This window comes from Bufo gargarizans, chromosome 4 (assembly GCF_014858855.1).
Source record: "Bufo gargarizans isolate SCDJY-AF-19 chromosome 4, ASM1485885v1, whole genome shotgun sequence".
Taxonomy (NCBI): Eukaryota; Metazoa; Chordata; class Amphibia; order Anura; family Bufonidae; genus Bufo; species Bufo gargarizans.
This window is the reverse complement of record NC_058083.1, coordinates 423,884,435-423,899,219: the sequence shown is the minus strand read 5'-3', so window position 1 is coordinate 423,899,219 and position 14,785 is coordinate 423,884,435. Positions and strand designations below refer to the sequence as shown.

Below are 14,785 nucleotides of genomic sequence, written 5' to 3'. Positions count from 1 at the left end.
AACACTGCTGAGAACCCAGCTGTTTTAGTAGACTTCAGTGGTACTAATGGCCTCCTTATAAACCCAGTGATATTACGTTTTTCAGTCATGTCATTGAAGGAATGGGGCGGAGGTACAATACAAAGCATAGTTATCCAATGAACGTTTGCAAACAGGCCGCGGAGCTTACTGGGGTGCCATAACCTCTTCAAACAGCCATTCATGGGGATCCCTGGTATCACACTTGCAATCAAAGATGAAATGGGATGTAGAATGTAATGTATAGCCCTCAGATGTGTCAACAGTAGCATTTGTGGCCTGAATACCATGAATTATGACCACCACTTACTTATATTTTTTATTTCTTACACAGATAACAAGTTGTGCTTGGGTCCCAGACAGCTGTCAGCTTTACACTGGCAGCAAATGTGGTGTCATCACCGCATACTTAAATCGTTTCACTAATTCAACGGTATGTTCATTTTTATGTTATATTTAACTTATTTTAATCTTTTACTTGGCATATGCTGTAATACAGTTAAAATTGAAGTAGCACTTCCACAAACATTTTTATTCTCCGGCCCATCAGAAAGGTCTAAACTTTGTGGCAAAGGCCAACATAGGATAGCAGCAAATGGAGCTTTTACTGTAGTTCTATGGAAATACAGTATAAGCTGTATAAGAAATCTGAGTGCTGCATATTGTAGCCTCCTAGACAGGCTACAAAAAAAAGTGAAAAACATAAATACATTTAATCACCCTTTCTCTAGAATAAAACCAGAACAAAACATAAACAATAAAAATAGAAACCTCGACATTGCTACAACCAGAAACACCCGTACTATTAAAATATCAAAATATTTATCCCATACTGTTAATGGCATAATGGAAAAAAATATAAAAATGGCTGATTTGTAATTTTTTCATTGCTCCTCTTTCACAAAGAAAATTGAATAAAATTTGATAAAATAATAATAGATTAATGAATAAAATGTCCCACAGACTCCAAAATGGTATCGATAAAAACTACAAATCGGGGTAAAAAAATTAGCCCCCATAGCTCAGTAGACATAACTATAAAAGCTTATGGGAGGTCAGAATATGGCAAGTTTTTATATTGTTTTCATTATTAAAATGAAATAAAAAATATACATATGCGGTCTCGCTGGATTCGTACTGATCTGGAAAATAAAGAGCATCAGTCAGTTTTTCTGATTCTGACGCCGTATAAAATAAAATACTTTAAACTTTGTCGGAATTGCATTTTTTTCCAATTCCACATGATTTGGAATTTGTTCCCTGCTTCCCACTATATCCTATGCATTATTAACTGGTAGCATTAGAAAATACAACTTGTCCTGCAAAAAACAAGCCCTCATACAACTATGCAAATGCAAAAGTAAAACAGGACTCCGGGAAGACTGAATAAAAGCAGAAACAAAAAGACTCCAGTATCCAAGGGGGTTGACATAAATGTAAGAAAAAGTTAAAGGGATTTCCACCTTTTTAGATGCGGTTGACTCATCTCCTGGATAGTCGTCTGTGTTAGATCGGTTGGAGTCTGACACCAGGCATACCAGAGTTCAGCTGTTTGTGGCGACCGCCATTAACAGAAATGGAGCTGGAAGGCTCTTCTTTTCTTTTTCCATTACCTTGCAGTTTCACAACAGAGAGATCAGTTTACAACTTCTCCATGTTGTAAGGTGGCGGCAGTGTTTTAAGCCATCTGGCTGTTATCATCAAGGTCTCTTTGATATGGAAGAAATTAATTCTTGCCGATGTGTCTCAGGGTACCTCTCCACCCAGGTGTTTTGGCTTAGGGACCCTTTGCGCCCTGTCAATTAACAGGTCTTGTGGGGCCAGATTTGGGATGAGCAGTGTAAGCAGCTTGAGTAAGATTTTAGCTCAACCGCTGTGATGTCCTCTGGAATGCCCCTAAACTTTGTTGTTGTGACGGTAGTGGTCTTCAAATACCACCATTTATTTTATTTTATTGTCTCCTCATCTGGAGTGTCAATATGGGCATCTTTAACCCCTTAGGGACCCATGACGTACCGGTACGGCATGTTTCCCGAGTCCTTAAGGACCCATGACGTACCGGTACGTCATGAGTTTAAATTGAGATTGTGGCGCCCCAGGGGTTAATCCGCACAGGATGCCGGCTGAAATCATTCAGCCGGCATCCTGTCACAACGCCTGGGGGGGTCATATGACCCCCCCGTATCGGCGATCGCAGCAAACCGCAGGTCAATTCAGACCTGCGGTTTGTTGCTATTTCAGCTGTTTCTGATCGGAAACTTTAGTGTGGCACAAATCTATAGTGATCACCCCCCCTGCACCCCTGCATGATTTTAGCCTGGTGGGAGTTGCAGGGGGGGGGTGTTGCGGGCGGTGCGGCAGGCGGGATCGCGATCCCCCTCCCGCCGAATAATCGTTGGCTTCTAGTGGGTATACCAGGGTGCCAGCACATTGCTGGCACCCTGGTATAAACGGCTGACATCTGTGAATGGATGTCAGCCGTTTAGCCCTTTCCATACAGCGGTCCGTACGGACCGCTGTATGGAAAGAGTTAACAGTAAGATGCGGCTCCCTCCCTCTCCGATCGGGGGGCTGCTGTGCCTTTGCAGCCCCCCGATGGGAGAGGGAGAGAGCCCCCAGACAGCCCCCCGAAGCCCCAGTCCTTACCCTTCCCCGTCTGCGAAGTTGTGGCAGACGGGGAAGGTTCCCATGGCAACAGGACGCCTGCTCAGGCGTCCTGCTGTCCATGGTGCTGAACAGATCTGTGCTGACAGCATAGATCTGTTCAGTGTAAGTAAAATACAGTACAGAACCCTATATAGGTTCTGTACTGTATTATGCAGACACCAGACCCACTGGATCTTCAAGAACCAAGTGGGTCTGGGTCAAAAAAAATATAAGAAAAAGTGAAAAAAAAAGTGAAAATCAAAAAACACATTTATCACTAATTAAAAATGAAAAAAATAAAATTCCCTACACGTTTGGTATCACCGCGTCCGTAACGACCTGATCTATAAAACGGTCATGTTACTTTCCCCGCACAGTGAACGCCATAAAAATAAAAAAATTAAAACTATGAGAAAATTTAAATTTTGCCCACCTTACTTCCCAAAAAAGGTAATAAAAGTGATCAAAAAAGTCGCATGTACGCCAAAATAGTGCCAATCAAACCGGCATCTCATCCGCAAAAAATGAGACCCTACCCAAGATTATCGCCCAAAAACTGAAAAAACTATGGCTCTTAGACTATGGAAACACTAAAACATCATTTTTTTTGTTTCAAAAATTAAATCATTGTGTAAAACTTAAATAAATAAAAAAAGTATACATATTAGGTATCGCCGTGTCCGTATCGACCGGCTCTATAAAAATATCCCATGAGTTAACCCCTCAGGTGACCACCGTAAAAAAATAAAAATAAAAACGGTTTAAAAAAAGCAATTTTTTGTCATCTTACGTCACAAAAAGTGCAATAGCAAGCGATCAAAAAGTCATATGCACCCCAAAATAGTGCGAATAAAACAGCCATCTCATCCCGCAAAAAATGAGACCCTACATAAGATAATCGCCCAAAAACTGAAAAAACTATGGCTCTTCGACTATGGAGAAACTAAAACTTTTTTTGTTTTAACAATGAAATCATTGTGTAAAACTTACATAAAAAAAAAAAGTATACATATTAGGTATCGCCGCGTCCGTGACAACCTGCTCTATAAAATTACCACATGATCTAACCTTTCAGATGAATGTTGTAAATAACAAAAAAAAAACGGTGCCAAAAAAGCTATTTCTTGTTACCTTGCCGCACAAAAAGTGTAATATAGAGCAACCAAAAATCATATGTACCCTAAACTAGTACCAAGAAAACTGCCACCTTATCCCGTAGTTTCTAAAATGGGGTAACTTTTTTGGAGTTTCTACTCTAGGGGTGCATCAGGGGGGCTTCAAATGGGACATGGTGTAAAAAAAACCAGTCCAGCAAAATCTGCCTTCCAAAAACCGTATGGCATTCCTTTCCTTCTGCGCCCTGCCGTGTGAAGGAAACAGCAGTTTACGACCACATATGGGGTGTTTCTGTAAACTACAGAATTGGGGCCATAAATAATGAGTTTTGTTTGGCTGTTAACCCTTGCTTTGTTACTTGAAAAAGTATATTAAAATGGAAAATCTGCCAAAAAAGTGAAATTTAGAAATTGTATCTCTATTTTCCATTATATCGTGTGCAACACCTAAAGGGCTAACAAAGTTTTTAAAATCAGTTTTGAATACCTTGAGGGGTGTAGTTTCTTAGATGGGGTCACTTTTAGGGAGTTTCTACTCTAGGGGTGCATCAGGGGGCTTCAAATGGGACATGGTGTCAAAAAACCAGTCCAGCAAAATCTGGCTTCCAAAAACCAAACGGCGCACCTTTCACTCTACACCCCGCTGTGTGGCTGTACAGTAGTTTATGGCCACATATGTAAACGGCAGAGTCAGGGCAATAAAGATACAGTCTTGTTTGGCTGTTAACCCTTGCTTTGTTAGTGGAAAAAATGGGTTAAAATGGAAAATTAGGCAAAAAAATGAAATTCTCAAATTTCATCCCCATTTGCCAATAACTCTTGTGCAACACCTAAAGGGTTAACAAAGTTTGTAAAATCAGTTTTGAATACCTTGAGGGGTGTAGTTTATAGAATGGGGTCATTTTGGGTGGTTTCTATTATGTAAGCCTCGCAAAGTGACTTCAGAGCTGTAGTGGTCCCTAAAAATTGGGTTTTTGTAAATTTCTGAAAAATTTCTATATTTGCTTCTAAAGTTCTAAACCTTGTAACATCCCCAAAAAATAAAATATCATTCCCAAAATAATTCCAACCTGAAGTAGACATATGGGGAATGTAAAGTCATCACAATTTTTGGGGGTATTACTATGTATTACAGAAGTAGAGAAACTGAAACTTTGAAATTTGCAAATTTTTCCAATTTTTTTGTAAATTAGGTATTTTTTTATGCAAAAAAAATAATTTTTTTGACCTCATTTTACCAGTGTCATGAAGTACAACATGTGACGAAAAAACACTCTCAGAATGGCCTGGATAAGTCAAAGTGTTTTAAAGTTATGAGCACTTAAAGGGACACTGGTCAGATTTGCAAAAAATGGCCAAGTCCTTAAGGTGAAATAGGGCTGAGTCCTTAAGGGGTTAACATTATTTTGTAAGGTTGAAAAATTCCTCCATTTTTGTCTCAATATGGTGGACTTCTCGGCAGAAATAGAGTTGATGAGGCCAGCCATGTTGCTATTTAGAGATGTTCTCAAAGCTAGCAGCATGTTTTTTAAAGTATCTAATGATGTTGGTTTGTCTGAGGTAGGAAAGTCAATAAAGGAGTCAGTCTCCAGGGATTTGTGAGGGTTGCTAGTAATAGAGGCACTGACCTGGTGTGAAGTGGCCTGTTCAAGCCTTGGTCTTTGCTTCATAGGGCTGCACGATGGAGAGTTTCTAGTGGAGGGCGAACCTTTGGCATTTTGTTTTTCCTGACGCCTCGAGGTCGGCATGCACGCTTCCTCCGGGTTTGCTGGCACTGAAGGCACCGGAGAGTCCAGTATTGGTGGAGGATCAGTGATCCGGGAGAGGAAAGCTGGGTACCGGTGTCTCTGCTGGAGAAATGCTCTGTCCGTAGGTTGGAGAGGATGTGTGGCTTTGTTTCGGCGCCATCTTTGCTCTGGTCTGGTACTTCTCAAATTAATGTTACAAGTTGTTGTTCAGCTTGGGAAGTTGTCCTTTTGTTTTCCCTATGACTTCAGGACAATTACTTGCCATATTGGGTTGGAATAGTCCATAAGAGAAGAAGGAATGCTGCTTTCTAGTCGCGTGGTGCAGCAGCTTGCTCACTATGCAGCAATCTTCCTCAGCAGCCTAACTACACCCCACAGGGACAGATATTCTAACTCAGACCATCACAGCATGTAATCATTACACATACAGGCACTGATACACATACACACAATTTACACACTCACATGCACACAGCATTGCAGTCAAGGGTATCTGTTACCTAAGAAAAAGCTGTGGAGGTTTGCATCTATCATACTATAGAAACATATAACTATTAAAGTGATAGAGCTAAAAATAAAAAACAAAAGCTCAGTTTATCAGCGGAGGGCTAGGAGAGGTGTGGATGGATGTGCGAATCAAGTGTGCCCTATATTTTTGCACCCTTATTTTAGTGGGAACTATAAATTACAAAAAAAGCATACTACTGATATATACCCAAAAGAAATAAAGGCGGTTAAAAGGTGTGATGGTCATGTGTTTCCCCACTACTTGATAAAGCGACAGACAAGACAGTCTTATCGCTTAGAACTGTGGATTCCGCTGTAGTCCATTGTTCCAGTAATCTTTAGTCCAAAGCTAGTTCCTCACAATATCCCACCCTAAAGTAACTTTTTTTTTTTTTTCCTTTATTTTTTTTTTTTAAAGAGATGTATAAAGTAAAAGCTCAGTCACAATGTGATGGACAATAACAGATGTCTACTGACTGACAGTAATTGCCTGACTAAGGGACGACTAGTTACTGATACCGACTGACCAACAGTAACGGACATCTAATAACAGATGCCCACTGAGTGATACGAATGGACAATACAGATGCCGACTGGCTGACCGATTGTAACGGACTCCCAGTAATGGTCGCCCAATGTCCGACAGTAATGGATTGACTGTAAGGGATGCCTATTTACCAACAGTTATGGTCGGACAGTTTATGAATTGTTTTGCATAATTTTTTATTTTTTTACAGTAAAGCTCACAGCCAGGATAGACATCTGATCTATCTTTCCTTCCAGAGCAACTACACTGAGTCCTGTCTGTGTTTAGTAAATATACTTTAAGTGATCCCCCTGATAGGGTTATCATGGACATCACATGATCAGGGACCAAAAGTAATTGTGCTGCAGCTGTAGACAAAGTTTGAGCACAGTAATCAACTGCCCATGCCTGCGACATTTTGGATTTTTTTTGGGGGGGAGGGGGCTGCAGCTTTTCCTGATTGGGATGCTGGTGGACCCGATCGGGGCATAAGAGGCTCCTCTCTCCTCCCTTCTCTGCGAGATGAGAGTACAATCTTATTGCCAGCAGCTCCACTGCCGGCATTCTCACTGCGCACCTGATCCTCTTAGGCTACTTTCACACTCAAGTTTTGGCTTTCCGCTTGAGAGATCAGTCATGGGCTCTCACAAGCGGTCCAAAACGGATCAGTGATCCGAGAGAATGCCAAGAGTGTGCAAAGCAGTAATCAAAGCAAAAGGTGGCTACTTTGAAGAACCTAGAATATGACATATTTTCAGTTGTTTCACACTTTTTTGTTATGTATATAATTCCACATGTGTTAATTCATAGTTTTGATGCCTTCAGTGTGAATCTACAATTTTCATAGTCATGAAAATAAAGAAAACTCTTTAAATGAGAAGGTGTGTCCAAACTTTTGATCTGTACTGTATATATATACTATATATACTTGGCACAATTTGCATGTGGCAATGTGGTAGGCTCCTGGCCTCACTAGGCAAAATCATATCTCTAAAATGACATACTAGTGTAAAAATTGAAAAAAGATATACATTAAACCAATACATTACGCCAAAAATATAATTTACTTACTTTTGAAATTGTTCTTTGGATTTTCTTGGGAGAAAGCTGCATAAAAAATAAATATAATCCTGCGCTGTCTTTCCAGTCTCTAAAGGGTGTAACTAATTGTAAGAGGTTATACGCCATTTTTAACACTTCATTATGCAATTTTGCCAAATTTTTGAGGTCCAAAATTGTTTCAAAATACTGCTGAAAAAATTGCTCTCTTTTACAACTGTGATAAATGACCATGACATATAAAACAATAATGCGTGTAATATCTCGCCTTTTTTGGCTGCAGTTGTCTTTTTATTGTGGAGGGATGTTAATATTAAACATGTAGGGGGTCATTTATGAAACAGAAATATGCCTAAATTAGGTGTATTTTTGGCACAGATTGCGGTACAAATGTCCTTTGCGCTGCTATCTGTGACTTCTCCCCGCTCACGGCAGGTCTACAAAAGTGGGTGGGGAAGAGGATGGGCTGGCAGGCCCGTCTCACCATTTAGCATTTTCTACATCTCTTTTAAGTGTAGAAAATGATCTAAATGTAAGACAGCTAGGATGCTGTCTTACGTTAATAAGCAGTGGTGGCCGGCGCCTCTTCATAACTCCAGCGGATTGACTTCCAGGTATAGAGATTAGGACCAGCATCTAAAACGTAATTCTTTATATATAAATGTGCCCCATAATCTTTTTCAGTCAATAGAGTTGATATACTTGAGGTGTTTGACTACAAATTCCCCAGTCGTTGACTTTACTGACCATTTTTACCAACATTCTGCGGTATTTTGGCTAGACAAAATACCACAGTATTTTGGTTCCAGAAAACCACTTGCAAACATTTTTTATTTTTCCAATGCCGCTAAAATAAATTAAATAAAAATTGAGCAACTTTACTAACACCTAAAAAAAGGTCCAAAAATGTTGTATCTACATCTTGTGTGGTCAGTTTTTTAGTCTTTTACTCTAGTTTGTTCCCTACTTTTAGTAAACATTGGCTAGTTAAGCAAATAGAAGTGGACAGAAGAAATGGAGTATGACCACAAGATCAGAAAACACAGTGTTAGGGCTCATGCACACAACCATTGTTGTTATGTGGCCCGTTTTTTACAGATCCGTTGTTCCGTATCTGAGGTTTTTTTTCTCTGATTTTCCTTTTCCGTTCCATTATTCCACAAAACATATCCATATGGTTTCCATCAGCGATCTGTTTTTGTGGATCAGAAACGGAAACCTTAACTTATTAATCACCAAACACATGAGCAATATGGACATTTCTACAGTATGGATCCGCAAAATACGGATGACATACGGACTTGTCCCGTGTGCGCTTTGTATTTTTTGCGGACCCATTGACTTGAATGGGGCCTCAGGCCATGATTTGCGGAGAATAATAGGACATGCACTACTTTTTTGCAGAATGGAAATACGTAAACAGAATGTACACTGATCGGAAGCGGAAAGAAAATACGTTCGTGTGCATGAGCCCTTAGTTTGTAGCCTGGACCCATGGACACATAGGTGTTCATAAAAGCTCTAAACACAAAACTATACAGAATTGAATAAAGTTATTTTTTTTCGGTTTGTTAATTTATTGTGTACTTTACTTATATTTTAATTCTTTCATGCAGCCTGTGGACATTGAAGTGCAGTCACAGATAGAACTTTATGGTCACTCTGGAGAAATTACCAGCCTGTTTGTTTGTAAACCATACAGTATACTGATAAGTGTCAGCATGGATGGAACTTGTATTATATGGGATTTAAACAGGTATGCTGTAGTTGTTTTGAAATTAAATGAGTTATCATTCCAGCTGTACTGTTTATGTAATTGTACCCCATGTTTAGAAAAATGTGATATTTACTTAAATATAATGAAATTTAGCTAGGCATAAGGGTCCATTCACAGGACCGCGTGCACCCTGCATTGTGGTGTGGACTGAATTATTTTAATGGATCCACGATCCGTAAGATGTGGCCAAAGATATGACATGTCCTATTTTGTAGTACAACCACATGGATTGTCCATATTTCCTCCTTTACTGGCTTGATTAATTTTTCAGTATCATTACTCACTGCTCATTTCCAGGGGTTATGGCCACAGCTGCACTCCAGCAGCAGTAGCGATGCTTGCACACTATAGGAAAAAGTGCTGATCTTTCTGGTGGCTGGTACATTGGGAGTGCACATAGGCACACAAGCACAGTAGTATCCGTCCTGGCCGCCTTATATCTATGCTGCCATAATACCTGGAAGCAAGCAGTGTATAATGTTATGGGAAAATGAATCAAGCCAGCAAAGGTGGCATTATGGATAATGACTGTAAATTAGCAAGTGCCTTGTAGTAACTTTGCATGGTAATTGCCATTTGCTGAAGGGGCTTTAATGGGGTTTTCTGAGATTTTAATATTGATGTATCAATCATATTTGATGCAGATACCTAAATAATTTCTGAACAGCACTAGTAAATAGGGATGAGCAAACCCGGAGCGCCCTGTTCGGGTCCATACCAAACATTATGGTGTCCAGGTACCCGGACCGAACACGAACATTGGCGCACGAACAAAGTCTGTGTTTGTTGTTCAGAGTTAAAATAAAGTTTGTTAAAATCTGCAGAGCAGCCAATCAACAAGCGTTTAAGCTGTGAGCACTTGAAAGCCATCACAGTCATGCCTAGTTTTGGCATGGCTGTGATTTGCCAGCGCACAATGTGACCCTGCATGCTTAAATGCTGGATCACGTGGTGCACCGCTATTCTGCTCTGACTAGTGTAGGGACAGGACGCTTCTGCACTGAGGGACAGTGTTAGGCTTTTATTATTTTAGATAACTCTGTGGGCATTTATGTGGGTGCAATCCAACACCTTTGCACCAGTGACACAGAAATACAATACTTAATCAGGCTGTTCAGTCTGTGGGTGAACTGTAGGCATTTTTGTTTGGTGCGATCCTATTCCTTTGCACCAGTGACAGGGAAATCCAATAGTTAATCAGTCTGTTAATTGTGTTGGTTACACATATCTGGTTTTTTTTTTGTTTTTTTTTTGTGCAAAACCCTTTAGTTACCACTGTTACAGGGAAATATAATAATCAGTCTGTTAATTATGTTGGTTAGACATACCTATTTGTTGTGCTGCTGAACACCTCCTTTGCATCCGTGACACGGAAATACAATAGTTAATCTGTCTATTAATTCTCTAAATTACATAATCCCATTTTTTGGGGTGAGATACACCTCCTTTGCATCTGTGACACAGAAATACAATTGTTCGTCTGTCACCCAAATTTGTGGGTGACCATAAAAAAAATGAGGAGAGCATCAAATAAAGGACGTGGGCGTGGTGCTGCTGGGGTTGTTGGTGGTGAAGCTCCTGCTGCACGGAGAGGATGTTGTCAATCTATGCCAGCTATGCACCCAAATGAAACACCTTCCTCCGGTGCATGCAGGCAACAAGACATTCTGTGTCATTTTGTAGGCCCGAACACCACTCTAAGAATGATAAAGCCAGAACAAGTAGAGGCGGTAGTAAATTGGATGGCTGAGAGTGCCTCCAGTTCCTTCACATTGTCTTCCACCCAGTCCACTGCTGAAAGCGCAGGGTTGGCACTGGTGGCCCATGGGCATCCATCTTCCACATCAACCCCTTGCACATGAGCCATGCACTCTGAGCCCCAAGTCATGCAGCAGTCACTTATGCTTTTTGATGACTCTGCTGGTGGGGGTTTTATCCACCTAGGCCTTCCCCAGAAGTGAAGGAAATTTGAGTGCACTGATGCCCAACCACTGATGTTTGAGGATGTGGGAGAACCACCACAGCACGTCTCTGATGATGAAACACAGATGTCAACTACTGCGGCTTTCTGCAGTGTACAGATCGGCCAGGAGGGCAAGGGTGAGGAGCGGGTGGAAGATGATGTGGAGGTTGATGAGGTCCTAGACCTCACATGGCGTCCAGGTCATGCCAGTGACGTGGCATTTCTTCAGGCAGTGTGCTGAGGACATGGCATGGGTAGTCAGAGCCTGAAGTGAGGCATAGATGTTCCAAACCTGAGCACCACCTGCATGACCTGGCATCTAACTGCAAAGCGCAAGCTGCAGTGGAGGAGAAACCTGAAGAACCACAAATATCTGAGGCTCACCCTCTTACTCCCCCTCTGGAACAACAGGTGCACCTTCCACCCCACAAAGAGAGGATGTCACAGCAATACTACCACCACAGTCACCGAGCATCTCCATACTGTCCCATGGAAGCGTTCAGCTGTTTATCCCCCAGACATTATTATGTCTTATAATAATAGAGTAGAAAAGTATACTGGCCGCACACAGCCACTGTTATACTCCTGTGCAATTGTGTGTTCTATTTCCTATTTCCCAATGTATTGGGGCCTCCACAAACCAAAAAAGAAAGAAAAAAAATAAGAAAAATAAAAGTATAAATAAAAAATAAAAAAAAGTTGGTTGCCTCTTCCTTTTGCACCACCACATCCACCTCTTCTGCCACGTCCTACTCCTCCGCCTGCACCAGGGGCGTAACTAGAAGTGACTGGGCCCCACAGCAACTTTTTGTATGGGCCCCCCTCAACCGCTCCCAAACCCCCTCCCCCCCGGCTACGCAACCGTATTTTCCTGTGTAAACCCAACTCCCTTGGGTTGGTCACGATCTAGACCATACCCAAGTAAAGGGTCTGAAGACTTATGCTCTGAGTGAAGGGTCTGAAGACTTATGCTCCGAGTGAAGGGGCGGAAGACGTATGTCAATGTGAGATTTAAGTTTTTACTTTTCAATAAACTAGTAAAGATTTGTCACCTTCTGTTCCCAGTTTCTCATTCTAGGGAAACTGATAGCACAGAGAGCGAGAGACTGAGAGGATGTGATTGCAATTTACATGTCCCACAGCAACACCAAATCAAATCTTGTACAACTTTCTTGCCACTCCACACATGTCGCCATTTGTCACGCAAATTGATGTGGCCGGATCCTTAATGCACTGTCTGGACGCACCCTAAGGCCGAATGCACATGGCTGTGTTCTGCGGCCGAGAGCGGTTCGTGGTAACACGGCCTGGATTCCTGTTCAGAGCAGCAGCGCACGGCGTCATTGGTTGCTATGACGCCGTGCGCTTCCTGCTGCCGCCGCAATACAGTAATACACTGGTATAGATCATACCAGTGTATTACTGTACTGCGGTGGTAGCAGGAAGCGCTCGCCGTCATAGCAACCAATGACGCCGTGCGCTGCTCTGAACAGGAATCCAGGCCGCGTTACCACGGACCGCTCTCGGCTTATGATTTCCAACACCTTATGTCCTTGTCACACACAGAAGAAGATCATTACCCTATGAAATTTTAGTAGAGCAACATCATAAAACATCACATGGATCAGCACAGATCTGTCCCGGCTCCATTACAATGGCCTCCACTAGTCGGTCTATAGACTTTCTCTGTCCCTATTCCTTATAAACTACCTAGAAAAGAGATGCTCTGCAGAGGTAGAAAGGATCCATCCCTTCTGATGCTCTGCAGGCAGGACGGACTGAGCCCGGACCGCATCCTCATCATTGCTGCACAGCAGACGGCTCTTCATGGAGAAAGTATGAATCACCCTAGGTCCCAACAGGCTGCAGAGCATCACACCTGACTGCAGGGCCGCTGCATTCGGGGGAGGATGCTGCAAAACCTCTTGACTGAGGGCAGGGGGAGGAGGATTGTAGGAAGGATATACCTGTCCGGCCTGGCAGGGTCAGCTGGGTGACGGAGGGTCCCGGAGAGGCCTCCCGGCCCGAGCTCTGCTTCTGCCTCGCACTGACCGGGGGAACTCTATGGGCTGTCCTAATTTAAACAGCGCGCTTCCGGATGTACCAGCTCGATTCCAGTACTGTCTGGCTCGGGCAATATGATGCACTGGGTGGCAGGGGCGGAGAAGGATGATGGACAGGACGGGTCCCCAATGTTGACGGCGCTGCACTGAAAACTTGACTGACACGCTGCCGGGTGCCGGGCCCCTTGTCAGCCCGGGCCCCGAAGCAGCCGCTTCCCTGGTAGTTATGCCACTGGCCTGCACCACCATGTCTTCCTCCTCCACCTGAACCGAAACATCTGCCTCCTCCTCCGCTTTGACCTCCGCCTTCTGGCTCAAGATTATGGCTTGTATTGGCAGAGTAGACAAATATACCGCCTGCACCCAGCCATTGTTATACTCCAGTGCCGTTTGTGCATTCTCTTTTGCTATGACAGCCAGGGAGTGAGGAGCTGAGGCTAGCTACGCTTCCTAGCAGAACTGCAGCAGCTGCAAAACTCAAAAGCTGCTACCTACAAGAACTTTAATTTTTTTTCCCATTTTCACAGAAATCCTTTTTGGGGGGCGCTGAAATAAGCGAAAACTGTACATGTATTCCACCTTCAATCTATGTTAGCATATAGAATACTAGTGATAACTCTGTGTCTGGTCATCTCACATATATAATTTTAAAAAAAATCTGGTTTAGTTTGAAAAATTGCATTTATCAGTGACTGAGAACGAAATATTAGGGCTAAATCCATTTATTATCTCAAAACACACATAGTTTCAATTATTATATATTTTTTTTCTGGTGGGCGGGTGGATCATGTAATATAATGTGATGTTCTCATTTCACTTCACCAACTTAGACTATTGTGTTCTGATCTATCACATAAAATTCTGATTAACAAAACATTGATCTTAAAGGGAACCTGTCACCGGGATTTTGTGTATAAAGCTGAGGACATGGGTTGCTAGATGGCCGCTAGCACATCCGCAATATCCAGTCCCCATAGCTCTGTGTGCTTTTATTGTGTAAAAAAATTTTTTTTTATACATATGCAAATTAACCTGAGATGAGTCCTGTCCCTGAATCATCTCACGTACAGGACTCATTTCAGATTAATTTGCATAGGCATCAAATCATTTTTTTTACACAATAAAAGCACACAGAGCTATGGGGAATGGATATTGTGTATGTGTTAGCGGCCATCTAGCAACCCATGTCCTCAGCTCTATACACAAAATCCCGGGGACAGGTTCCCTTTAAGGCTGTAATGTAACAAAACATGAAAAAAGTCAAGGTGGGTGAATACTTTTGCAAGTCACTATAGGTGCCACTACTACCACCACGATCAACACAGGAATGCATGGGGTCAAAAGCCCAACCTCCTTCTCAGGG

General features: G+C 42.2%; 1 protein-coding gene across 1 annotated transcript in view; it reads left to right on the top strand.

Annotated features, from left to right (window-relative positions):
* LYST (lysosomal trafficking regulator) overlaps positions 1-14,785 on the top strand; it is a 556,878-nt gene that overhangs the window by 518,464 nt on the left and 23,629 nt on the right. Inside the window, 2 exon segments of the mRNA XM_044290763.1 lie at positions 353-451; positions 9,236-9,375. Coding sequence (XP_044146698.1) covers positions 353-451; positions 9,236-9,375 — 239 coding nt within the window.